Source organism: Vulpes vulpes, chromosome 13 (assembly GCF_048418805.1).
Source record: "Vulpes vulpes isolate BD-2025 chromosome 13, VulVul3, whole genome shotgun sequence".
Lineage (NCBI taxonomy): Eukaryota > Metazoa > Chordata > Mammalia > Carnivora > Canidae > Vulpes > Vulpes vulpes.
In genome coordinates, this window is record NC_132792.1 from 27,296,642 (window position 1) to 27,324,541 (window position 27,900).

Genomic DNA, 27,900 nt, shown 5'->3' on the forward strand with positions numbered 1-27,900 from the left:
AGCAAACCAAATTCAAAAATACATTAAAAGGATCATGCACCATGATCAAGTGGGATTTATTCCAGAAATGCAAGAATGGTTCATTCTCCACAGATCTGTCAACATGATAAACCACATCAACAAAATGAAGAATAAAAAACCCATAAGATCATCATAACAGTTGCAGAAAAAGCATTTGACAAAATTTAACAAAAAGCATTTGACAAAATTTAACATTGATTTGTGATAAAAACTTTCAATAAAGTCAGGTATAGAGGGAGCATACCTCAACCCAGTAAATCCCACATATCAAAAGGCCACAGCTAATACTATACTCAAACTGAAAATTTTCCTCTTAAAATCAGGAACAAGACAAGGATGTCTACTCTTGCCATTTTTATTCAACATTGTATTGAGAGTCCTAGCTGCGACATCAGACAAGAAAAAGGAAAAGGCATCCAACTGGTAAAGAAGTAAAACTGAGAAGTCCCACTACTGGATATATACCCATAGAAAACAAAAACAATTCATAAAGATAATATGCACGAGTGCCTGGGTGGCTTAGTTGATTAAGTGTCCAACTCTTGATTTAGGCTCAGGTCATGATCTCAAAGTCGTGAGATGGAGCCCCTTGTCAGGCTCTGGCTGGGTGTGGAGCCTGTTCAACATTCTCTCTCTCCCTCTGCTCCTCTCCTATCTTCTCTCTTCCTCTCTAAAAGCAAAAACAAAAAACCCTAAAAGGTATTGCACCCATGTATTCATTTCTGTATTATTCACAATAGCCAAAATATGGAAGCAACCCATGTGTCCATCAGTAGAAGAATGGATAAAGAAGATGTAGATGTTTACACACATGCCGGCACATGCACACACACACGCACACACACACGAATGTTACTCAACTATAAAAAAGGATGAGATCTTGGCCATTTGTGACAATATGGGTAGACACAGGGAGAGAATATTATGCTAAGTGAACTAAGTCAGAAAAAGACAAATAAATGTGATTTCACTTATATGTAGAATCCAATAACCAAAACAGACAAGAAGCAGAAACAGACCCATAAATACAGAGAACAAACTTGCCAAAGGGAAAGGAATGACCTAAACAGGTGAGTGGGAGTGGAAGAAACAGGCCTGCAGTGATGGAAAGAATAAGTCATGGGAATGGAGGACACAGGTATAAGGAATATAGTCAGGTGATGTTGTAGTAACACTGTATAGTGACAGATGGTAGCTATACTTGTGGTTAGCATAGTATGAAATAGATACTTATCAAATCATTATGTTGTTCATCTGAAACTAATAGAACATTAGATGTTAAACCACAATTAAAGCTATCGCTGCAGATGACATAATATATATAGAAACCCCTAAAGACTCCATCAAAAGTTTGTTGGAACTAATAAGTGAATTTACTAATGTTGCAGGATACAAAATTATGAAAATCTGTTGTGTTTCTGTATGCTAATTACCATCATAAAGAGGAATTAAAACATCTCATTTACAGTTGCATCAAAAGCAATTAAAATACCTAGGAATAAATTTAACCAAGGAGGTGAAGGACCTTGTACTCAGAAAACTAAAACATTGATGAAAGAAATCAAACAACACACAAGGAAATGGAAATATATACCGTGCTTATGGATTGGAAGAATTTATATTGTTTAAATCTCCATATTGGCGCCTGCCTTTGGCCCAGGGCGCGATCCTGGAGTCCTGGAATCAAGTCCCACGTCAGGCTCCCAGCATGGAGCCTGCTTCTCCTCCTGTGTCTCTGCCTCTCTCTCTCTCTCTCTCTCTCTCTCTCTGTCATAAATAAATAAATAAATAAGTAAATAAATAAATCTATCTATCTTAAAAAAAAAAAAAGTCCATAACAGTCAAAGCAATCTAGATATTCAGGAAAATGCCTATCAAAATACCAATAGCATTTTTCACAGAACTAGAACAAAACATCCTGAAATTTGTATGAACCACAAAAAATTCACTAATACCCAAGGTATTGAGAATGAACAAAGCTAGAGGTGTCACAATCCCAGATTTGAAACCATACTACAAACCACAGTAATCAAAACAGTATAATACTGGCACAAAAACAGACACATAAATTAGTGAAACAGAATAGAGAGCCTAGAAATAAACCCATGCTGATATGGTCAATTAATACATGACAAAGGAGGCAAGACTATACAGTGGGGATGGGGCACCAGGGTAGCTCAGTTCGTTAAGGGTCCAACTCTTGTTTTGACTCAGATTGTGATAAGGTCATAGGACTGAGCCCCGTGTAGGGCTCTGTACTCAGCAGGGAGTCTCCTTGGGAATCTCTCCCTCTCCTTCCTCCTCTCTTTCTGCCCTCCCCCCCACACTCTCTCTAATAATAAATCTTTTTTTTTTTTAATGTACAATAGGGAAAAGATAGCTTATTCAATAAATCATCCTAGGAAAAAAGAACAGCTACATGTAAAAGAGTGAAACCAGACCACTTCTTTATACCATATACAAAAAAAAAAAAAAAAAACCTCAAAATGGATTAAAAACCTAAATATAAGACCTGAAGCCATGTAACTCCCAAAAGAACACATAGGCATTAAAGTTTATGCCTCAGCCTTAGCAATATTTTTCTCAATGTCTTTCCTCAAGCAAGGGAAACAATAACAAAAATAAATAATTGGAACTACATCAAACTAAAAATCTTTTTGCATGGCAAAGGAAACCATCAATAAAATGAAAATTCACTTACTGAGTTGGAGAAGAAAATTACAAATGATATTAATATCCAAAATACATAAAGAACTCCTATAACTAAAAAAAAAAAATCTGTTTTAAAAATGGGCAGAAGGGGGATCCCTGGGTGGCTCTGCGGCTTAGTGCCTGCCTTTGGCCCAGGGCGCGATCCTGGAGTCCTGGGATCGAGTTCTGCATCGGGCTCCCGGCATGGAACCTGCTTCTCCCTCTGCTTGTGTCTCTGCCTCTCTGCCTCTCTCTCTCTCTCTCTCTCTCTCTCTCTCTCCATGTCTATGAATAAATAATAAATAAAATCTTTAAAAAAAAAATGGGCAGAAGATCTGAATAGAATTTTTCCAAAGAAGATACACAGGTGACCAAGATACCTGTGAAAATATGTTCAACATTACTAATCTTCAGGGAAATGCAAACCAAAACCACAGTGAATCATCATCTCACACTGGTAAGAATGGCTAGTATCAAAAAAGACAAGAAGTAACAAATGTTGGTGAAGATACAGAGAAAAAGGAACCCTCATGCACTTTTGATGGAAATGTACTTTGGTGCAACTGTTATGAAAAACATGGAGTTGCCTCAAAAAGTTAGAAATAGAAATAACCACATGATCCAGTAGTTCCACTTCTTGGTATTTATTCAAAGGAAATAAAAAACACTAACAATAAAAGCACTAACCTCCATTGTTCATGTTAGCATTATTGATGATAGCCAAAAACCAACATCAGGAATATTATGTGTCCATTGGTGCATTAATGGGTAAAGAAAAAGTGTATATACATAAAATATATTTTTTAGCCATAAAAGAGAATTTTGCCATTTGTGACAACATGGAACACTTTGATGGCATTATGGTAAATGAAATAAGTCAGAGAAAAATATATGATCTCACTTATATGTAGAATCTCTGAAACAAAACAAATGAACAATGACAAAAACAGACCCGTAAATACAGAGAACTGGTAGTTGCCAGAGGGGAGGAGAGTAAGAAGATAGACAAAATAGGTTAAGGGGATTAAAAAGTACATACTTGGAGTTTTAAAAAAAAATCACAGGGATCAAAGTATAGCATAGGGAATATAGTCAGTGATATTATAACAACTGTTGATTTATGGTAACTATACTTACCGTGGTGAGCATTTTGTAATGTATATGATTGTTGGATCACTATGTCATACACCTAAAACTAATGCTGCATTACATGTCAACTAGGCTTCTATTAACATTAACAAAGAATAGTTACTATAAAATGGGCTTTGGAGAGCATCCAGTGATGGTAATTAAGAATATGGATTTGGAAGCCTACCCAAACTAAAATCCCACTTGCTGTTTATTAGCTTCTTAACTTAAATGTCTTAATGTCTTAAGTTTGAATTTCTTCTATAAAATGGCATCATATTCCTAATTCTCAAGTAGTGAAGTTTAAATAATGTACTTGTAAAATAGTTATAAAATAGATATATGTATATATTGTTCTCTGCCTCTAGTTCCTAGCACAGAGTTCCTGAAACCCTTGTAATTTCCTAAATGATAAGAGCAAGAGGAGCATCTTTTTTTTGTAATATCTGATCTTTTGATATAGATTCCTGACACAGAGCCACTAATCCCTTGGTATTTGACCCTAGGTCAAATAACTCCTAGTAGGTTATAGGAATGTCCTTTGTTCTAAGGAGATGACTCTTGGTGGGCTTTTCACCAGAAAGACCACACCATGATTAGAAGCTTGGAACTTTTCAGCCCCACCTCCTATCCTTTAAGAAAAAGAGAGATACTACAGACGGAGTTAATGATTGATCATGCCTATGTGATGAAACTTTCATAAAAATCCCAAAATGCAGTGTTCATTGAGCTTCTGGGTTGCTGAACACATTACCATGTGTTCAGAAAGATGGCATGTCTGATGAGGGAATGAAAGTTTTGTGCACCTTCATATAGATTGCACTGTGCATCTCTTTTATCTGGATGTTCATTTTTATCTGTTATCATATTTTTTTATAATAAATATGAGTTTTGTTAACTCTCTTAGCATATTATGGAACTCAATGAGAGGGTTTTTAGAACCCTGATTTGTGGCCAATCAGAAGTACAAATGACAACTTGGGACTTGAGATTGGCATCTGAAGTGAAGATTTGAGAGAGTCTTGTGGAACTGAGGCTTTAGCTTTTGGGATCTGATGCTACCTCCAAGGAAATTGTGTCAAAGCAGAATTGAATTGTAGGACATCTTGCTGGTAAAACCCACACATCTGGTGTCAGAAATGTTCTGACTCTGATAGTATTGTGAGAGTAAAGGAGAAACACAAGAATATCTTTCCCTTATACGATTGTAGATACAGATCAACGCAATACTTAACGCATAGTGAGAAATGAGTAAATTTTAGCAATTTGTTCTCTGTATAGAATGTTTGGATTTGGAATTAAATAATAGAATTTGGAATTAAAGTTCCATATCGTTAACTTTTCAGTCTGGCCTCAAAAATACACTTTGTTTCTGAACAGATAAAACCTTTTTCTTAATACTCATTTTCAATTTAATTTGGTAATAGCAGTGATTAGAGGTTATTTAAATGTCTTTACTTGGACATTAATCTTCAAAAGTCTTTATTTGCTAAGTGTTCTACAAAGAGAAGAAAAAGTCTATCAACTGACTACTTGAAATACATTTCAAAGTTTTCTCCAGAGAATATTTTACTCTAATTGTATTGTAGTCTTACTAGTACTTCAAAGATAAATACAATCTTTTCTTTAATAAATATGAAAATAGAAGAAATGTGGAATTATATTTGCCAAAAGGTTTATGCATTTAGGAATTTTTTCCTAAATTTGGCAGTAGCAAAGAATGAGTTTGTCAAATACATAAATTGTCTAGTATAAATTAATTCTTCTAATTTAAGTGTTAAAACTTTAAAGTTCTTTTTTAATGGAATCCTACTAAAACTTATTATTTGCCCAGCATCTTCTATAGAATATTTTGAAGAGAAAGTAACATTTTATTGATAGTTGAATGTCATCAGGGTAAACATAAATTACCATGCTGTATATGTATATAGTAATACTCAGAGATATTTGAAGTAAATAAGGCTCTTTAACCCTATGGCTAATAAGTACCTTTAGCCTTCTCCATTTAAAAATTTTATTTTCTGGCTATTCATGGTTTGTTTCAGTTCTTTCCACTGCTAATAAACTACTGGGTATTACTTCCTTTGTCAGTGTTGGCCCAAAACATTGTTCTTATCCTTCTTTCTTATTTGCTGTCCCATTTTGCTCTTGAACACCAACTTGTCACTTTGAGATTGTGGCATATGTTCTTACTACTCAGGGAACTTTGAACATCTTATTATTGATTCTTACAGGTAATTGCCCATGCCAGATAATAGATAATGTCTCACTTCCCTTGTTTTGTCTGCTTCAAAGTATGATAATGTTTTTGTTGTTCTGCAGACATTTTCTTTCTTATGTTGATATTTTTTGTTTTTATAAAAGTGCCCTTAATTTTAATTGTACTTTTTAATTATCACATTTCATTGTAATCTTAATTCTGATTTGTTTTTCTTTTGGACAAAATTATGTTGTGTGGATTTTTAGAGTTTGCAGGAAACAGAAAACCTTCGGAATTATCTTGAGATGGATATTTAGTTGCAAACATAAGTGGAGATTATAGGGAGCCGTAGAAAGAGTCTCTTTCAGATCTCATGAAGAACTAGAAGGTCATTCTATAAACAAATACATTGGCAAGTCAGGTCTAAAGGAGAAGTAAAACATTGTTTAGAAGATAGCATGTAGTTTTGATGAACAGGTAATCTCCTTAGCTCTTGAGAACCGGATGTCCCTTGCTCTGTACTTCAGTGCAGTGCATGACATCTTTCCTGGATTATTTTAAGTAACAATAGTCTTAAGTTGCTGGAAGAAGAGCATCAAATCTTAGCATCTCAAGGCTCAGAAGAAGACCTATTGCTGCTGAGGGGGGAAAAAATAACTTTTGAAAACACCTCACTAGGCCTAGGGGAGAAATCAGATCATCTGAGGCCTATTAGAAGTTTCCTACCACTGGAGGAAGGAGAATATCACTGAAAAGGTCCAAACCCTGAAACTCAGGGATATAAGGCCCAGGACTAAGGCTGAACCAAGAGTATGAAGCCCCTCAACCCCCTGCCATGAGGCTAGGAAGCAGTGAGTAACTGACAACAGCAGTCTACCACTAAAGAAGTTAAAGCATAGAGAGACTCTGACAGGCAGATAGATATATAGTGAAAGCCTAAAGCTGGGAGCAAAATAGAGCTGAGGAAAATCCTCCATCAACTCAGCCCCCACCAGAGTATAACTTAACACAAGGGGAACTTGAAGCCAGGGTTGCACTGAGAGTAACTATAACAACAACAGAACTCAAGTTTAGACCAGCCTTTTCACATCCTTACTCTGTCATAACTACCCACACTAATGACCTAGCAGAAGTGTGTCCATTCCTAGGCATAAATACTACTTACCTCAGTCTCTACTGCCTTTCACATCCAGTATTCGATCAAAAATTACAAAGCTTAAAAAAGGGTGTGGGGGGGCGGTGGGCACAACAGAAAGAAACATCCCACTGACAAGAAATAAGGCAGACTAGGTCACAAGACTCAAATCTCAAATGATCTGTATTTTGGAACTACCAAACAAGGAACTTAATGTAACTGTGTGATATTAAAGAGTTTTGTGGGGAAAATGGGTTACATGCATATATAAATAAATACAGAATAATAGCAGAAAGAAACTAAGCAAAATGAAAATTCTAGGAAAAAACAGCAAAAAGAATGCCTTCAACATATTTACCAGTATATTCAATATATCTGGAAAAAGAATTAGTGACCTTGAAAATAGGTCATTAAAAATTAGTAGAACCTAAGCCAAAGTGGGGTGTGGAATGGGAATTAAAAAGAAAAACACTGAGCAGCTAGGAGATATGGGGAAATATTAAATAGTCTAACATATATCTGATTGGGATCCCAGAAGAGACATGAAACATTCACCAAAATAGACCAAAATAATCAACAAATTTTATTGATTGTCTTAAAAATAATTTTAAAATTTTTAAAAATAATCATAAACAGAATGTTCTTTGACCATAACAACTAAAGTATATATTAGTAAAACAGAAAAATCTGGAAAACCCATCCAAATAATTTGGAAATTAACACATTTCTTAAATAACCCATCAGTCATAGTGGACCTCACAAAGGAAATTAGGAAATTTTGTATTTAATGAAAATGAAGCACAATCCATACGGGATGCAGCTAAAACAATGCTTAGAGGGAATTTTTATAGCATTATAGGTTATATTAGAAAAGAAAAAATATACTAATAGTTTAATCTTGCACCTTAAACTAGAGAAAGAAGAACAAACCAAATCTAAAGCAAAGATTCTGCTCTTAAAGGTAAGAGCAGAAATCAGTGGAACTGAAAATAATAAAGAAAAGCAATGAAACCAAAACCTGATCCTTTGAAAAGACTAATCTTGGTAAATCTCTAGCAGGATAATCAAGGAAAAAGAAAACACAAATTATCAAACCAGGAATAAAAATGTGCATAAAGGTCCAAAGACACTAAGGTGTAATAATGGAATATTATGAGTTCTCTTTTCATATCTTTGACAATTCAAGTGAAACAAATTCCTTGAAAGATAAGCATTACCACAGTTCACTCAAGAAGAAATAGATAACTGCAGTAGTCCTATATCTGTTAACAAGATTGAATTTATTGTTAAAACCCGAACAAATCTCCAAACCTAGATAGCTTCACCATTGTTCTACCAAACAAAGAAATAGTATCATTATTCTACAGACTGTCCCAGGAAATAAAAAAAAAATAAAATAAATAAATAAATAAAGGGAACATCTCAACTTATTTTATGAGGTTGCAGTACTCAGCCAGATAGGACAAAATAAAAAAGGAAAGAGGAAGGAAGGGAGGGAGGGAGGAAAACCAGTATTGTCCATGAATATAAATGCAGAAATTCTCAGTAAACTATCAATGAAATCCAGTAATAAGTAAAAGGATAATACATCATGACCAAGTAAAGTTTATCTTGAGAACTCATGACTGATTCAGCATTCAGATTGACATTCAGTATTATCAACAAATGAAAGAAAAATATTTTAGTCCCATTTATGCCATTTATGATAAAAATGCTTGCCAAACTAGGAATTGAAGGTAACTACCTCCCTGAGAAACCTAGAGTTAACATTATACTTTATGGTAGAAGATCAAATGCTTCACCCTAAGATTGGTAACAGGCAAGGGTGTTTGCCCTCATTACTCCTAGTCAGCATCATGCTAGAAATCCATCCTAGTGAAGTGAGGCAAGAAAAAGTAGTAAAAAGCATAAATAATTATCACAAAATTCCAGTACTATTATAAGAAGAATGAAACCATACATTGTTTAGGTTTTATCTTAAAATCATGTTTATATGTAGTTCCTTTATCCACTTAGTTTGCAACCTTTGAATAGAATTATAAGCCTATTTTCCTTTTTTTTTTTTTTTTTTAAGATTTTATTTATTTATTCATGAGAGACAGAGGCGGGGGGGGGGGGGGGGGCGGGGCACAAACACAGGCAGAGGGAGAAGCAGGTTCCATTCAGGGAGCCTGACATGGGACTCGATCCCAGGTCTCCAGGATCACACCCCGGGCTGAAGACGGCGCTAAACTGCTAAGCCACCAGGGCTTCCCAAAGCGTATTTTCCTATCATGGCCAGTAACCAACAACCCAAGAAGGATCAAACATCTTTCGGTGGCATGTGTTTGTGTGTGTGTGTGTCATAATCTTGCTTATTTAGCTATGTGGAATACTTGATTTAAAATGAAGACAAGGAAGGCTGGAATTTACTAAATAAAATGAATATTACACAATCTCTTACTATACATAGAAGAATTCTAAAATGTTTATCTCATTAAAGCATGTTTTGTCTCACAGTGTATTACTATTTGCAGTTACTATCATCAGACGAATTTTAATTTGTTTTTAAAACTTACAGAAACTTGGTTTTGAGTATATTTAAAACACCCAATCTTATTTCAAGAATAACTTGTTCAGGGGCACCTGGGTGGCTCAGGTTGTGATCCTGGGGTCCTTGGATCGAGTCCCACATCAAGTTCCTCTCAGGGAGCCTGCCTATGTCTCTGCCTCTCTCTGTCTCTCATGAGTAAATAAATAAAATCTTAAAAAAAAAAAAAAAGGAATACCTTGTTCACTTTTTTCCTGGGCAGATCTGCAAACTACTGAAACATGCATTATAGTAAAGTATAAAATTGAAAGTGATGGGCATATAGGTAGAACTATATATAAAATAGAATTTGACAATAAAATGACAAGCAGATAATGAATTTTTCTTATTTTTGAAAGGGTGCCAGAATCTAGAAACTTGTCTAAATTAAACAACATAATTAACATAAAGCTTTTCTTTGTAATAACTATTCACACATTCTTCAGCATAAAATTATTTAAGTGCTATACGATTCTATGAAGATCACTGCTGAGTTGCTGTGCTTTCCTTATTAATGTTGCTCATTTGTTTAATTTGCAATGCCAATAATATTTAAGGAAGAATCTATAGAAGATGCCTAGAATGGTAATAAAGAATATTTGCATTTACTAAGGTCTTTCTAAATGCCAACACTCTGCAGGTGCTTGAAATATATTTTACTCATTATAACAATTACAAAATAAGTACTATTATTATCATCATATTTACAGGAGAATAAAATAGGGGCTAAGTATCCTACCTAGAGTCACAGTTCTCACACTCAAAGACCATATAAAGGAAATGAGATAAGTTCTGTAGGAGAGGTATAAATTATTATTGCCATATTTCTTTTTATTAATATTGGAGAAAACTGCTCAGAAGAGAAGGTGCTATTTAAGTATGGCATAAAGTACAGGCATACTTAATTTTACTGTGCTTTGTAGATGCAGTGTTTTTGTTATTTGGCTATCTTTTTTTACAATTGAAAGTTTGTGGCAACCCTGCTGAGCAACTCTGTGGGTGCCATTTTTCCAACAGCATTTGTTCACTGTATCTCCTTGTCACATTTTGGTAATTCTCAATAATAGAAAAGTTTGAAATATTATATTTGTTATGGTCATCTGTGATCAGTGATCTTTGATGTTAACTATTGTTTTTTGGGGGTGCCACAAACCTTGCTCATATGAGATGACAAACTTAATCTATAAATGTTGTATACATTCTAACTGCTTTGCCAACCTGGCCATTCCCTTTTCTTCCTCTCCAACCCTCCCTATTTCCTAAGACAATAATAATGAAGTTAGTTACCAATTAATAACCCTACAGTAGCTCCTAAGCATTAAGGTGAAAGGAAAGATCACATGTCTCTCACTTTAAAATCAAAAACTAGGCCTCTTGCTCCAAATGGTCAGTTAAGTTGTGAATGTGAAGGAAAAGTTCTTGAAGGAAAGTAAAAGTGCTACTTTAGTGAACACACCAGTGATAAAGCAAAACAGCCTTAGCTGGTACAGATTGAGTTTTAGTGGTCTGAATAGAAAATGAAACCAGCCACAACATTCTCTGAAGCCAAAGACAAACCCAGATCAAGACCCCAACTCTCTTCAATTCTGTGAAGGCTAAGAGAGGTAAAGAGCTATAGAAGAAAAGTTTGAAGGTAGCCAACCTTGATTCATGAGGTTTGAGGAAAGAAGCCATCTCCATAACATGAAAATGCAAGGTGAAGCAGCAGCAAGTTAACCAGAAGATCTGGCTAAGATAAATAATAATGGTGGCTACAGTAAACAACAGTTGTTTTTTTTTTTTTTTTTTTTTTAAGATTTTATATATTTATTCATGAGACACAGAGAGAGAGAGAGAGGCAGAGACAGAGGCAGAGGGAGAAGCAGACTCTATGCAGGGAGCCGGACATGGGACTTGATCCCAGGTCTCCAGGATCAGCCCTGGGCTGAAGGTGGCACTAAACCGCTGAGCCACCCGGGCTGCCTCAACAACAGATTTTCAGTAGACAAAACAGCTTTCTGTTGGAAGAAGATGCCATCTAGGACTTTGATAGCTAGAAATAAGTCAGTGCCTGGCATCAAAGCTACAAAGGATAGGCTTGTTGCTCTTGGAGGTGAATTTAGCTGGTGTTTTTAAGTTGAAGCCAGTCTTCATTTATCATTCTGAAAATTCTAGAGCCCTTAAAAATTGTGCTTAATCTACCTTCCTTTGCTATATAAATGGAACAACAAAGCTGGATGACAGCATTTTTTCTAACATGGTTTACTAAATATTTTAAGCCCACTGTTAAGACCTGCTGCTTAGAAAATAAAAAGATTCGTTTCAAAATACTACTGTTTGATAATGCATCTGGTCATCCAAGAGCTCTGATGGAGATGTACAATGAGGTTAATGTTTTCATGCCTGCCAACACAACATCCATTCTGTAGTCCATGGATCAAGGAGTAATTTTGACTTTCAAGTCTTATTTAAGAAACACATTTTATAAGGCTGTGGCTGCCATAGACTGTGATTCTTCTGATGGATCTGAACAAAATCAGTTAAAGACCTGAACAAATTCACCATTTAGGGTGCCAGTAAGAGCATTCATGATTTTTGAGAAGAGATCAAAATACCAATATCAATAGGAGTTTGGAAATTGTTGATGATTTTGAGGGGCTCAAGAGTTCAGTAGAGGAAGTAACTGCAGATATGGAAATACCAAGAGAACTAGAATTAGAAGGGGAGTCTGAAGATGTGACTGAATTGCTGCAATCTCATGATAAAACTTGAACTGATGAACAGTTGCTTCTTTGACATAAGCAAAGAAAGTGGTTTCTTGAGATGGAATCTAATTCTGGTGAAGATGCTATGAAGATTATTGAAATTGACAACAAAGGGGTTGTTGAGTCCACTGTAATGGAGCTGCGTATAAAGTACGTGGGTGTGGAAGAAAAGGAGCATCTAAGTCGGAATAAGGGGTACATCACAGGATCTCCATCCCCATCTTCTTATTCATGGTTGATCTCCCTCAGTGGTTAGCCTTTTACTTGGTGGTTTAGGGCCCTCTAATCTCTCCCTGTTGTCCATTCATATATGCGAGGATCAGTGGTACATCATTTTCACTGTTACTACCCCATACATTCTTAAGGCACTTGTCTCATAAAAGTAAACACATTGTTACGAAAATATGTTTTCAATCTGTATTTCAGTTATTTTTTTTCTTCTGTGAAAGCCCTTGGTAAGTAAATAAATGAGCATATTAGAAGGACATGCAGGGAAGAGCTGAAACAGTGTTGGGTCTATCTTAGTATAAAAGGCCAGGCAGTTGGTGGTTTTGAAAACAAACCTCATTTAGCCAATGATTAGCAGGAGCAAAGCAAACCATGTGAAATTGCTGCTTTTGTAATAAATAGTATTTTGATTCTACTGTAATAGATGTATAAAGAGAGTGGAAGAAAAGGAACATCTAAGTCAGAATAAGGGGCCCATTTTTTTCCAAGAATAAATGTACCAGTTTTATTTTAAACGTTTCACTGTTATATAAACAAAGCTGCAGTAAACATCCTTGTAAGTATATATACACAGGTATAATCTGTGAACAATGTCTGCCAGCCTCTCTCCTTTCTGTGAAGAACAAACAAAAGCCCTATCCTCAGGCATTGCTGGAGCAACAGAAGTTGGGTTCCTCTGTCACAGGATTCTCCTGTGACCAGGAGCCTGTGCTGGTACAGCAATACCAACAAATCCTCTTGCTGGAGAGTCACTTCAGTTTTTCCTATTGAATACAGGTCAGGTCTCTACCTCTCATTTTAACCCAACACTTTTATTCTCCAGGCTGCTTTGAAACTCACGAGAACAATTCAGTATTTATCAAGTACTATGCATATTTTATATTTTCTACATTTGTTATGATTTTGTTCATATGGTATTTAGACATTTTTAACTCTGATAACATTAAAGAATCATTTCAACCTATTTTCATTAAAAGAAGTATTCTTATAGGTAGAATCCAAATATGAGTCTCAACTTGATGTTTTTGTATTAAAATGAATTCCTCTGGTCCTCAATATTGCAAAAAAATTAACATAATAAACATTCTTGACATGGGTACTATAATTAAATTGTACATCAAAGTAAATAATTTATAAACAGATTTGAGCTTTAATCCCAGCATTGTGGTTCTTCTTTGTAGCCTAAAACAAGTTCTCAAACTTTCCAACTATGTTCTTTTATCTATTAAATGAAGATAATAATAGCCTTGTAGGTTGTTGAGATTATTTATTACATGCCTGGCATTTAAGCACATGCTTATAAAGCCTAGGAGCTATCTTTGTTCTTGGTAGTTATTATTACAAGTTACATTTGTAAACATCATATTTGTATTCTGTGGTTTAAAAATACTTTCCGGCTTAAAAATATTCTGCCTATAAATTAGTGCTTTAATATCATGTTTAAGCCAGGTTATTAGTATAGTGTAGTGGTTAAGAACATAGATTCTGGGTTTCAAATCTCGGCTCCATGACTTATTATTACCAGGCTGACCTTCAGTAAGTAACTTAAAGGCCCTGTATACCATTTTCCTCAACTTTGAAATGGACATGACGCTAGCACATTTCTCCCAGGCACATTTCTGAAGAAGTAATCAGATTATGCATATAGAAAGTTTAGAAGAGCTGCTGACATAGCACTGTGTGTCAGTTATTGGCATCATCATTATTAATTTGCTGTCTCTTTTTATTTTAGGTGAATCTTGGAAGCAACCAGTACCTTTTCTCTGTCATAGTGGACCCTAAAGAAATGCCCTGTTTCTGTTTGCGTCATGATGTTGATGCCCTACTCTGGCAACCACACTCCAGCAAACAAGATGATATGTGGGAACACATTGCAACTTTCAATGCTTTAGGTATAAATATAAAGCAAGCTCTTTGCAGGCGCGTTTTCTATTATGTCAAAAATCATGGTCATTTATTTTAATTCATTTCTTTTTTTCTTTTTCTTTTTAATTTGAGGTGTCCTAATTATATTTAAATTGATTTGTGCTATAATTTCGTTGCTTTTACTATGGCTGGTGAATGTTAGTACTTTTGGAACAGTAGGATTAATCTGTTTTTATGCTTGTACACAAGATCAACACAATAGAAATCAAAAGTGGTTATCTAACCACTGGAGTCATTCTAATCAGTCATTTGTTTATTCCAAGTAAGCCATACTGTATTAGAACATGAACAGTGGGTTTGATAGTACCCTACGTGGAACTTGTATTCAGGTTTCTTCAGAGTAATCTTCAAAAACATAATAGAATTGCTCTAAGATAATGCTTATGAGGAGACATCTTTCATGGAACTGTCATGTCAAAGAGAGCCATTGTAATGAAAACACTTAGGGAAATGGTGGTAGCAGAAATCAAATTTATTCTGTAGGATAAAAGGGAAATGGTCTTAAAACTAGGTCTTGGGGATCCCTGGGTGGCGCAGCGGTTTGGCGCCTGCCTTTGGCCCAGGGCGCGATCCTGGAGACCCGGGATCGAATCCCACATCGGGCTCCCGGTGCATGGAGCCTGCTTCTCCCTCTGCCTGTGTCTCTGCCTCTCTTTCTCTCTGTGTGACTATCATAAATAAAAAAATAAAAAAAATTAAAAAAAAAATAAAACTAGGTCTTGAAAATTTTTAAGATACATAATTATAGACTCATGCAATAATTGGTTTTATGTCTAGATATATTAGTATTGTGTGGGAAAAGTTTTTTATATAAATTAGGCACAGTTACTGCTTTATTGAGTGATTATTTTAAACTGGCAACAGGAAGTAAAATTATACATTCTGAATACAGCCTTAATTATAGAGGAGATTTGTCAATTATCCTTTATAGTTAATAATATAGGTTGCTTAAACTAGTTAATTTAGACTCCAAGTGGATTTTTATGATGTGAAATATAAAGTTTTGTTGAAAAATTTAAACTCATAATTTCTAGCCTCTGTACTATAATTTGCATTTAGTTCTGAGTCTTTTTTCAGTAAAGAAAGTACTATCACATAATTTTCATATGCTCAGATTATTCATTTGTATCCCTAAATCTGTTATCATAGAATTCTACTGTGCTTGAGTCTAAGTTAAATTAACGTTACGTTAGATGTAGTCTTGAGATACTATATACATTATTAATATTCTCGAGGTTAGTTTAGAATTAGAGCTGATTCTAAAATACTCAAATAGGTATCAATATCCTCTTCACATTTCCTCCTCAGATCCTGCTGAATATTAAAAACCATCATTGAAGAATGCCTGGGTGGTTCAGTTGGTTAAGCATCTAACTCTTGATTTTGGCTTAGGTCATGGTCTAAAGGTCATGGGATTGAGTCCCATGTGGGACTCAGTGCAATGTCTGCTTGAGATTCTCTCCCTCTGCCCTTCCCCCTACCTGCACACACAAACTCTCTCTCAAGTAAATAAAATCTTAAAAAATAGTATTGCTCCTTCTGTGCTCAGTTGTTCCTTTGCTCATTACTTGGTGAATCTCAATTTACATTAGTGTTCTATTTTTTACCTTACGTGTTATGACATTCAGTAACCATGTCCCAATCTGAAAATCCTAATTTGTATTTCAGAACACAAACACCCTTTTAACCTGTAAAGATTTTTTTTTTTAAGACAAGATTTTTTCAGAGCCTAATTAGTTTTCAAGGGATGTCCTAATTGAGTTTTTAAAATCAGATACTTGAATTTTCATTCCATCTTATAATCTCAAGGCCCTACTTCTGGAAGCTGAAGTACAACAAAATCCTGTTACATTGTTGGTGTATAAAAATACCACTAACATTATAAATAATAAGAGCATCCATTGTCATACTAGCATTTTCAGGTTCAAGGCCTATATTATGGACACACTCCTGAAATAACTTTACAGCAGTATTCTATAAATATTTTCCCATTTATTTGATAAAAAAAAGATTCTCTAATGCTACATATCTGATTAATGAGCTTAATTATTTTTTTTTAAAGATTTATTTATGGGATACCTGAGTGGCTCAGTGGTTGAGCATCTGCCTTTGGCTCATGGCGTGATCCCAGAGTTCTGTGATCGAGTCCCATATTGGGCTCCTGATAGGGAGACTGCTTCTCCCTCTGCCTGTGTCTCTGCCTCTCTTTCTGTCCCTCTCATGAATAAATAAAACCTTAAAAAATATTGCTTATTTATTTGAGAGAGAGAGAGAGGAGAGAGTCTCAAGCAGGCTCCATACCCAGCAGGAGTCACTCAGCCCATTTCACAACCCTGAGATCATGACCTGAGCTGAAATCAAGAGTCTATCTATTTTGTTCCTTAGAAATTAAAGCTATATTTGCACCAGTTGGGAGAAATTGATTGTGGTTAATCATTAATGGTTCAGAATTCAACCACTGTTGAATATTTATGGTGTATATTTTATTAAGGCATTTTAATCTGTAGTATAGATTATTAAATACTAAATGTTTAATCACATTTTTCTTCTTTTTAATATATGAGTTTTATTTGTTTATTTCTTGGCAGGCTACGTCCAAGCATCAAAGAGAGACAAAAAGTTTTTTGCCTGTGCTCCCAATTACTCCTATGCAGCCTTGTGTGAGTGCCTTCGTCGAGTATTCATCTACCGTCAGCCTACTCCCATGTCCACTGTACTTTACAACAGAAAGGAAGGCAGGCAAGTAGGGCAGGTTGCTAAGCAGCAAGTAGCAAGCCTAGAAACCAATGATCCTATTTTAGGCTTTCAAGCAACAAATGAGAGATTATTTGTTCTCACTACCAAAAACCTCTTTTTAATAAAAGTAAACACAGAGAATTGATTACTCCAATATATTGGCTTCTCTATACTGAAAAAGTATTCAGTGGTAGCCAGAAGGCTGGTAGTCATACTATAGCCTGTTAAGTTTTACTATGTTAAATAAAATTATCTTGTATGAATTTTTTATTTTTTAAAGGATATTGGAAGTATATTCAAGAGATTATGATTCTGTAAAAGCTATGGAACAAAGCTGCAAATTTAGAGAAAACTGGCTTCTGTAAAAAATGTAAAGAAAGTCTTAGTAAGTATAATTTTTTTAAAAAAACAGGCTGTGGAATTTCATCTTTTATATGAAAGGTGTACAATTCACTGTTTAAAAATAAAAATATTTATCATGTATGCCTTGTTCACTAATAGTTTTCCCTCATTCTGTACCTATAGAATTCTTAGATAACAATTAAAATGTTGATTCTTGTAAATACTACATTGCTGAGGAAAAGGGGGAATCCAAGAGAAGTACAGCAGGTCCAGTATTGTTAAAGGTTGCTGAAAGACTAAGATTTTTTTGAAATTAATTTTTTCCAATTTTTAAATTTTTGTCCATTTGTTCTTCTTCAGACATAGACAAAGAGAAATGATAAGATTCCACAAAGTGTAGCTCATATTCATTGATAAACAACAAACCACCTCAGAACTCAGTGATTTGAAACAAAGATATTTGAAATTCACTGATTTGGCCATCTCTGTTCTTTCTTTGTGGCATCTCATTCTCCAGCAAGCTAGATTTGTCTTATTCCTGTGATAGAAAAACACTGCAGGAAAGCAAGCCTTAGTATATAAGAACTTATCGAGTCTGTGTTTCCATCATTTTGCTCTTCTTCATGGAAAAAAAGCAAATTATATGGCCAAGTATAGAGTCAGTGTGAAAGAGAACTGCACAGGAACACAGATAACAGAAGGTATAATTCTTTGAAGCCACTAATGTAACAGTCTGTCACACACAAATTATGATTTATCCTTGTAGTTCTCCTTAACCTTCTACAGTTAAAAAAGAAAATCCTGTTTATACATTAAATATTTTGTGTCATGAATTTTAGTTTCTCATTATTTCCTTGGATTTTTTTGGTTTGCATTTACCTGGAAAATCGTTCGCTTCATATACCATTGTAATGAGCAAAAACAGCCAAGATAATAGGTAAGCAATCAGATATTAAGATATTTATGAAGTAGTAATTAGTGAGATGGTATCATTGGATCAGTAAGTAGATATACATTTTTTATTTACTTACTAGAAGAAAATGTGTATAATCTCAAGATTGAGAAGACTTCTGAAGACGCAGAAATAAAAATGTAAAAGATTAGTAAGTTACAAAATGTAAAATATCTTTATGGCCTGATTCTGTTAACAGTGGTAAAAGAAAAACAGCAGACTCCGGGAGGATATTTGTTAATGCATGATAGATGCAAGTTAAAATCTAGAATCTCAAAACATAATAAACATAATAAAAAAACAAAGAAAGTATACAGAATAGAAGCAGACAAAGAATATTAACAGCCAAGTCATAGAAAAATAAGGATGGCCAATACTTCTAAGAAGATGCTTAGTCTCCCAGGTAATGAAGGAAATTGGTAAAAAAATGTAAAGTTTTGTAACATTGCATATCAAGGTAGGGGAAAATAGGAACTCTCCTACACTGTTGGTAGGAGTGTCAGTAGGTACCAAAGGATACTTGGCAGGATGTATTCAAATAAAGTTCATTTTCTAGAATTCCAGAAATACTAGAAAACACTCAACATATGCACAGTGCAATAAATACAAGATTATACATTGTAGCAATGTTTATAATAAAAATTTGGAGGAATCTGTCCTTCATTAGGGGAATAACTAAATTGCAGTATTTTTATATTAGAATAGTATATATATTAGTATTTATAAAAAGCTTTAATTTAAATCCCTCTTTATGGGCCTGAAAACTCCCTGACACTTATTATATAAGTAAGATTTTCCACCTTTCTCATAGAAGAAAGATGCAGTTATATTGTAACATATGGGCAATTTACAACAGGATTTGTATATACAATTTTTTAAAGATTTTATTTATTTATTCATGAGAGACACAGAGAGAGAGGCAGAGACACAGGCAGAGGCAGAGGGAGCCCGATGCAGGACTCAGTCCTGGGTCTCCAGGATCCCACCCTGGGCAGGAAGCAGATGCTTAACCGCTAAGCCACCCAGGCATCCCAGGAGTTGTATGTTTTCCTAAAGAATAGATACACCTGTGAGAACTCTTTGTTCATAAAAATGTTAAGGAAAATATCCCTTAGTACCTCAAAGGAAATACAAAAATTAGGATTATGTGTTGCCCTGGTTCCTAAATTTCTACCATGGGAAGGAAACAAAAAGAGCCAACCCCGTATCTTTGCTTTGAACAAATATTTTGGGTTTAAAAACAGGCAGGCCATGTTGCAAGACAAGTAACTTGTGTTGGATTTATTGCCAGCCACATCCATCTTGAGATTCTGTTCCACCTGTCTTTTCCTGCAGCACATTAACCCAGGCATGTATTATGGCCGTGTGTCAGAATGTGACAAGATCAATTACACAAGCATTTTTCAAGCCTCCATTTATGTCATTTTCTCATATCATAATGGCCAAAGCAAATGACGTAGCTTATCCCACAGAGTGAAGTACCTTGCAGAGTTACATGGCAAAAGACATGGGTATGGGGAGAGTAAAGAATTGGAACCATTTTTGAAATCTTTCACATGTACCCATACTATGTCCAAACAATATAGATTTCTAACCGTTTTCCCCCCTATTTCGTGACACACACAAAATTCTACTTACGGCACACCAGGGCTGCTCTTGGCCAGAAGTGACCTCGGCTATCCAAGGACCAAGGGATTAAATATCTAGGTAATCTTTAAATATTTGCAACACACTGATGTAAAGTCCAAGAAGTAGTGTATACACTGGAAGACTGTCATAGTTAAGTGCTATACTCAATTTTCTTAAAAAAAAAAACTAGTGAAGATTTTTATTTTTGAAAATATACTGTGCCATTTAGATCCAAAATGTACAGTTTTTACCATTTCAAATGTACATACATGTCATTGTACCAACTTTTAAAGTGAACTTTATTATTCCCAGGGAAGATGGTGGAGTAGGATTGTAGGCTTAATTTGCCCATGGATACACCTAGATGAAACCCTCATCAGTATAAATAATCCAGAAAATGGCCCAACAGACTCCACAGCTAAAAGTAAGGAAGAGACCACATTGAAGGGGGTAGGAAAGGTGGAGACATGGTCCAGAGCCAAAGTGACCCACAGAACTGACCACGGGAGGGATGCATACTGCAGGCACAAAAGGAGAAAGGAGCAGGCCCTACACCAGGCATATCAGGCATGGGGGACCCATCCAGGGAAGATGAATACTCATAACATTTGACCTTCAAAACCAGAAGGTCTTACCTTCTCAGTTCTTAGAATCAGGGGGGCTTAACATCTGGAACAAAATCATGGGCTCAGCTCTGGGCGGGCCAGAAGGTGATAGAACGCAGTCCCCATCATTGAAGAGACAGCATCACAAACAGCCCCTCTGAGATACAGCACAGAAACAGCAGGTCGAAATACACCCCAGCTATACGAGGGGGATTTGTTTGTTAATCTTGGGGCCTGTGCTGGAGACTTCTCCAAGGACAAAGGAGCTGGCAGGTACTATTTCTCTTACCTGCCCCCAGCCTAGATACATAGACACCGGTAGGAACCAGCACAGCCTGAACACTCTCCACCTAGCTTGCTAACAGTGTGCCCAAGCCCCAAGTACTTGTGCAGATCTGGCCTCATCTCAAATTCCTCTCACAACAACCAGCACCAACCTTGCTAACGCTGCATGCCCTAATCCCTGTATTCTGCAGACTCGCCTCCAACACACCCTCAATTGGAGTCCATCCAAAGCGGTGCCACAAGCATGGCAGTGTGCAAACAGCCCTGATGGGTCAACATTACCATAAAGTAACTCCTGCCCAGGGAAAGAGGAGATAACCACCACACAAACCACTCCTGACTACAGTCCCAGCAGTGGGCTGGGGGCAGACATCTAGTCTGACTGCAGGCCTTGCCCAACAATGAAAGCTCTGGGACAACACAGGGGAAATGCCTTACAGGTCTGTCCTACTGCAGCTCAAGCAAACACTTGGTCTGATCCAATTCAAGCCCAAGGCAGTCCCAGACTGGACCATTAACACAGAGCCAAACCCTGCTACAAAAGGCAAAGAGAACCATTGCAGTGACTGGACTGAAGGCAAATGCAGTTCAGCCATAATAGTAGAGTGCATGCAACACACAGGAGACAACCCTAAGCTGCCAGGTGAACAGGAGCCATTGCACTGCAGGGCACTCCACTACCTCTTATAAGGCCATTATTTCAAGAGTAGAAGATGTAGATGACTTTTCTAACACATAGAAACAGACACAGAAAGACTAAATGAGACAGAGGAATATAAACCAAATGAAGGAACAGGACAAAAATCACAGCAGGAGAGTTAAATGAAAGGGATAGAAGTAATATACCTGATAGAAAATGTAAAGTAATGGTCACAAAGATACTCACTGGACTGGAGGAAAGAGTGAAGGACTTCAATGAGACCCTCAACAAAAAGAAAATAAGAAAGAACCAGATAAAGATGAAGAACTCAATAAATAGTATACTAGAGGAAGCAGAAGAATGGATCAGCAACCTGGAGGACAGTAATAGAAAGCTATCAAGCTGAACGAGGAAGAGAAAATAAAGAATAAAAAATGAAAATAGATTAAGGGAACTCAGTAACCATTAAGTGTAATACCTTCCGCTTATAGGGGATTCCAGAAGCAGAAAAAAGAGATAAGAGGGGCAGGAAATTTATTTGAAGAAATAATTGATGAAAATTTTCCAAATCAGGGGAAGGGAACAGAAATCTAGATCCTGGAGGCACAAAAAGACCCCAACAAAAATCAACTGAAGGAAGTCTATGCCAAGACACTAATAATTAAAAATGGCAAAAAGTAGTGATAAAGAATATTAAAAGCAGCAAGAGAAAACTGATACATATAAAGGAAACCTCATGAGGCTATCAGCTGATTTTTCAGGAAAAACTTCACAGGCCAGAAGGGAGTGACTTGATGTATTCCAAATGCTGAAAGAAAAAAACCCTGCAACCAAGAAAATTCTACCCAGCAAGGCTATCATTCAAAATAGAAGGAAAGGTTAATTATATCTATAAAAGTCTGTCAAAGAATTCACAAAATGGTGTATAGTGTGACACCATATACTGGGGGGAAGAGGGGTAAAAATTTAGTGCTTTTAGAATGGTTCAAACTTCAGTCACCATCAACTTAATATAGACTATTATATACATAACTATTATATATAAACATAATGGTAACCACAAGTCAGAAACCAGTAATACATATACAAAAAATAAAGAGAAAGGAATCCAAGAATATGACTAAGGAAAGCCAGAAAACTGTGAGAGAGAGGAGCAAGAGATGGAACAGAGAAGAACTACAAAAACAATGGTAAAACAACAAAATGGCAGTAAGTACATACCTATTAATAATCTGTATGTAAATAGACTAAATGCTCTAATCAAAAAACAGGGTGATGGAATGGATAAAAAAGCAAGACTCATCTATATGTTGCCTATAAGAGACAGGCTTAAAGACACATGCAGATTGAAAGTGAAAGAATGGAAAAGCACTTGTGATACAAATGGAAGTGAAAACTAGGGAAGCAATACTTATTTTGGACAAAATAGATTTTTAAACAAAGACTAACAAGAGACAAAGAAAGACACTACATAATCATAAAGGGAACAATCCAACAAGAAGATATAACAAGTATAAATATGTATGTCCCCCAACATGGGTGCACTCAAATACATAAAGTAGCTAATAAAAAAAATAATAAAAGATATAATCAATGGTAATACAATAATAGTTGGGGAACTTAACACAACACTTACTTCAATAGATAGCTTCCAAATTCATTCTGTGAGGCCAGCATTACCCTGATATCCGAACCAGATAAAAATATTACCCCCAAAAAGAGAACTACAGGCCAATATCTCTGATGAACATAGATGCAAAAATCCTCAAAAAAATTAGCAAATCAAATCAAACAAACATTAAAAAGATAATAATAATTCACAGCGCTCAAGTGGGATGCATCCTAGAATGCAAGGGTGGCTCAATATACCCAAATCAATCAATGTGAAACATCACATCTAAAGAGAAAGTATAAAAACTATAATCATTTCAATGATAAAGAAAAAGCATTTGACAAAAATACATCTATTCAAAAAAACCCACAACAAACTAGGTTTAAAAGGAACACACTCCAACATAATAAAGGCCATAAAAAAAAAAAAAAAGCATCATGCTTGGTGAAAAACTGAGTTTTCCGCCAAAGATCAGGAACAAGACAAGGATGTCCACTCTCACCACTGCTATTCAACACAGTACAGGAAGTCCTAGCCACAGCAATCAGACAAGAAATAAAAGGCATCCAAATTGGTAAGGAAGAAGTAAAGTAAACTATTTTCAGATGACACGATACTGTCATGTTACATATAACCTTAAAGATTCCACCCAAAAACTACTAGAACTGAGAAATGAATTTAGTAAGGTCACAAAATACAAAATCAATCTATAGAAGTCATTGCATTTATATACACTAATAATGAAATAGCAGAAAGAGAAATTAAGAAAAGAATCTCATTTATGATTGCACCCAAAATAATAAAATAAATACCTAGGAATAACTTAACCTAAGCGGTGAAAGATCTGTACTCTGAAAACTATAAAGCACAGACAAAAGAAATTGAAAGGCAAACTAATGGAAAGATATTTCTTGCTCATGGATTGGAAGAAAAAATATTGTTAAAATGTCCATACTACCCAAAGCAATCTAGAGATTTAAAGTTTAATGCCAACAGCATTTTTCACAGCACAAATAACGCTAAAACCTGTATGGAACCACAAAAGACCATAAATAGCCAAAACAATCTTGAAAAGGGGAACAAAACAAGGTATCACAATCCCAGATTTCAAGATACACTACCAAACTGCAGTACTTGGTATATAGTACTGGCATGAAAGTAAACACATAGATAAATAGAACAGAGACCCCAGAACTAAACTCACAATCATATGGTCAATTAATCTTTGACAAAAGAGGCAAGAATATGCAATGGGAAAAAGTCTCTTCAACAAATGGTTTTGGGAAAACTGGACAGATATATGCATAAGAATGAAACTGGACCACTATCTTACACTTTACACAAAAATAAACTCAAAATGGATGACAGACCTAAATGTGATATCTGAAACCATAAAAATCCTAGAAGAGAGCATAGGGAATAATTTCCTGACATCAACTGTAGCAGCATTTTTCTAGATATATCTCCTGAGGCAGGGGAAACAAAGTAAAAAATAAATTGTTTGGACCACATCAAAATAAAAAGTTTGTACACATCAAAAGAAACAATGAACAAAACAAAAAGACAACCCCTGAATTGTAGAAGGTATTTTCAAATGATATGAAGAGTTAGTATTCAAAATGTATAAAGAACCTATTCAACTCAACACACACACACACACACACACACACACACACACACACACACAATAATCCAATTAAAAAAATGGAAAGAAGACATGAACATACATTTCTTCAAAGACGATGCAGATGGCCAGAATGAAATGATGTTCAACATCACTAATCATCAGGGAAATGCAAATCAAAACCACAATGAAATATCACCTCACATCTGCAAAAACACAAGAAAAAGTGTTTCCCAGGATGTAGAATAAAACAAACCTTCATGCACTGTTGGTGAGAATATAAACTGGTATAGCCACTGTGGAAAATAGTATGGAGATCTCAAAAATGTAAAAGTAGAATTACCATATGATCCAATACTCCCATTACTGAATATTTACCCAAAGATTACCAAAACACTAATTCAAAGATATATACACCACTGTGTTTACAGCTTTACAATGGCCAAATTATAGAAGCAACCCAAGGGTCCATCAGGAGATACATGAAGCAAGAAGTAGCATATATATACACAATAGAATATTTCTTAGCCATAAAAAGAATGAAATCTTGCCATTTGCAACAACATGAGTGGATCTATGGAGTATAATGCTAAGCAAAATAAGGCAGAGAAAGACAAATACCTTACAATTTCACTCATGTGGAATTTAAGAAACAAAGTAAATGAACAAAGGAAAAATAAACAAACAAACAAACAAACAAAAGACTCTTAAATATAGAAACAAACCAATGGTTACCAGAGAGGGGGCAGTGTGAGGGGATGGGTAAAATAGGTGAAGGGGATTAACAGTACACTTATCATGTTGAGTACTAAGAAATGTATAGAATTGTTGAATCACCATATTGTACATGTGAAACTAACAACACTGTTTGTTAATAGTGGAAATTTTTAAAAGTAAACTTTAAGTATGATTTGCAGGGATACCTGGGTGGCTCAGTTAAGTATCTGCCTTCAACTGAGGGCCTGATCCTGGAGTCCCAGGATACAGTCCTACATCTGGTTCCCTGCATGGAGCCTACTTCTCCCTCTGCCTGTGTATTTGCCTATCTCTCTGTGTCTCTCATGAATAAATAAAATCTTATTTAAAAAAGTATGATTTGCACACAATAAACTATGCCCATTTAACATGTGCAATTGGATGTTTTAATATATTTTTGTATAAATTATTCATATGTAACAATATATAATGAAATTACATGTATATTCATATATAACTAGTGAAATCACTACTATAAAGATGGACTGGCTTTATTAATAATACACAAAATCAATTTCAGATCAATTATACCAAGAATAAAGAAAGTCATTTCATGACAAAGGTCAGTTATGCAAGAGAACATAACAAATGTTTATGCTCCTAATAACAAAGCTTCAAGATACACAAAGCAAAGACTGATAAACTACAAGAGCAAATAGAAAAATCAACAATTATAGTTGGAGATTTTAATATTCTTCTTTTAATCATTGATAAAACAAGCCAGAAAAATCAATAAATATTTAAGAAATTAAACTAGCACTATCAACCAACTTGACATTTATATGAATATACTAGCTAACTACAGAATAATGTTCTTAATATTCTTAATATTAATAAACATTCTTAAGGAGAAACATCATATATATCAAAATAGAGTATATTCTGGGCCATAAAGCAAATCTCAATAAATCAAAAAGTATGAAGTCATAGGTTGTATGTCCTTCAGAGCAAAATAGAATTAAAAATCAGTAACAGAAAGGCTTTTTATTTTTTTAAAAGATTTTATTTATTTATTCATGAGACACACAGAGACAGAGACAGAGAGAGAGAGAGAGAGAGAGGAAGAGACACAGGCAGAGGGAGAAGCAGGCTCCATGCAGGGAGCCTGATGTGGGACACGATCCCGTCTCCAGGATCATGCCCTGGGCTGAAGGCTGTGCTAAACCACTGAGCCACTGGGGCTGCCCCAGAAAGCCTTTTTAAAAAATTCCCCAGTACTGTAAAATCATATACACACTTCTAAATAAATCAAAAAAGAATCAAGCAGTAATTAGAAAGTATTCAAAATGAATGGAAATGAGACCTATCAAAATGAGTGATGCTGCTACAGCAGTATTTAAAGGAAAACTTATATCACTGAATACTTTTATTAGAAAAGAAGAAAGATCTCAAGTCAATGACCTTAGCTACCACTTTTGAAAACTAAAAAAAGAGCACCTCAACCCAAAGTAAGTGGCAAAAAGCAAATAGTAAGTATTAGGTTAGAAATCAATGAAATAGGAATTAAAAAAAATCAATGAAACCAAAATCTGGTTTTTGTAAGAACTGATAAAATTAACCTTCAGTCAAACTGATCAGGAAAAAAAGAAGAAAGAAGAAAGATAAAAATTACCAACATCAAGCAATGAGAGAGATGAAATCACTACAAATTCTACAGATATTAAAAAATAATATGGGAATACTATTAACTTTATTCTAATAATTGTAACAGTTTAGAAAATATGAACAAATTCTTTAAAGAACAAGTGACCAAAGCTCAGTCAAGAAGAAATAGATAACTTGAAAAGCTTTACATTTATTTCTAAAATGGAATTTATAGTTAAGAACCTTCCCACAAAGCCTCACAGACCAGATGGCATAACAGACAAATTCTACCAAACATTTGAAGAAATAGTGTCAATGCTAACTTTCAGAACATTGAAAAAGAGGGAGCATAACCCTGATATGAAAACCCTGCAGAGACAATACAATAAAGGAAAATTATAGACTAATATCCTTCATGAACATGAATGCAATAATTCTTACCACAATTTTAGCAAATTAAAGGGTAATGTAAAGGATATGAAAAGGGCAGTAC

General features: G+C 35.2%; 1 protein-coding gene across 1 annotated transcript in view; it reads left to right on the top strand.

Annotated features, from left to right (window-relative positions):
• NUDCD1 (NudC domain containing 1) overlaps nucleotides 1-18,553 on the top strand; it is an 82,600-nt gene extending 64,047 nt beyond the window's left edge. The window contains exons 9-10 of the mRNA XM_025993355.2: nucleotides 14,449-14,608; nucleotides 17,231-18,553. Coding sequence (XP_025849140.2) covers nucleotides 14,449-14,608; nucleotides 17,231-17,523 — 453 coding nt within the window. The 3' untranslated portion in view covers nucleotides 17,524-18,553. The remainder of the gene's footprint in view (nucleotides 1-14,448; nucleotides 14,609-17,230) is intronic.
• The last annotated feature ends 9,347 nt before the right edge of the window (nucleotides 18,554-27,900 follow it).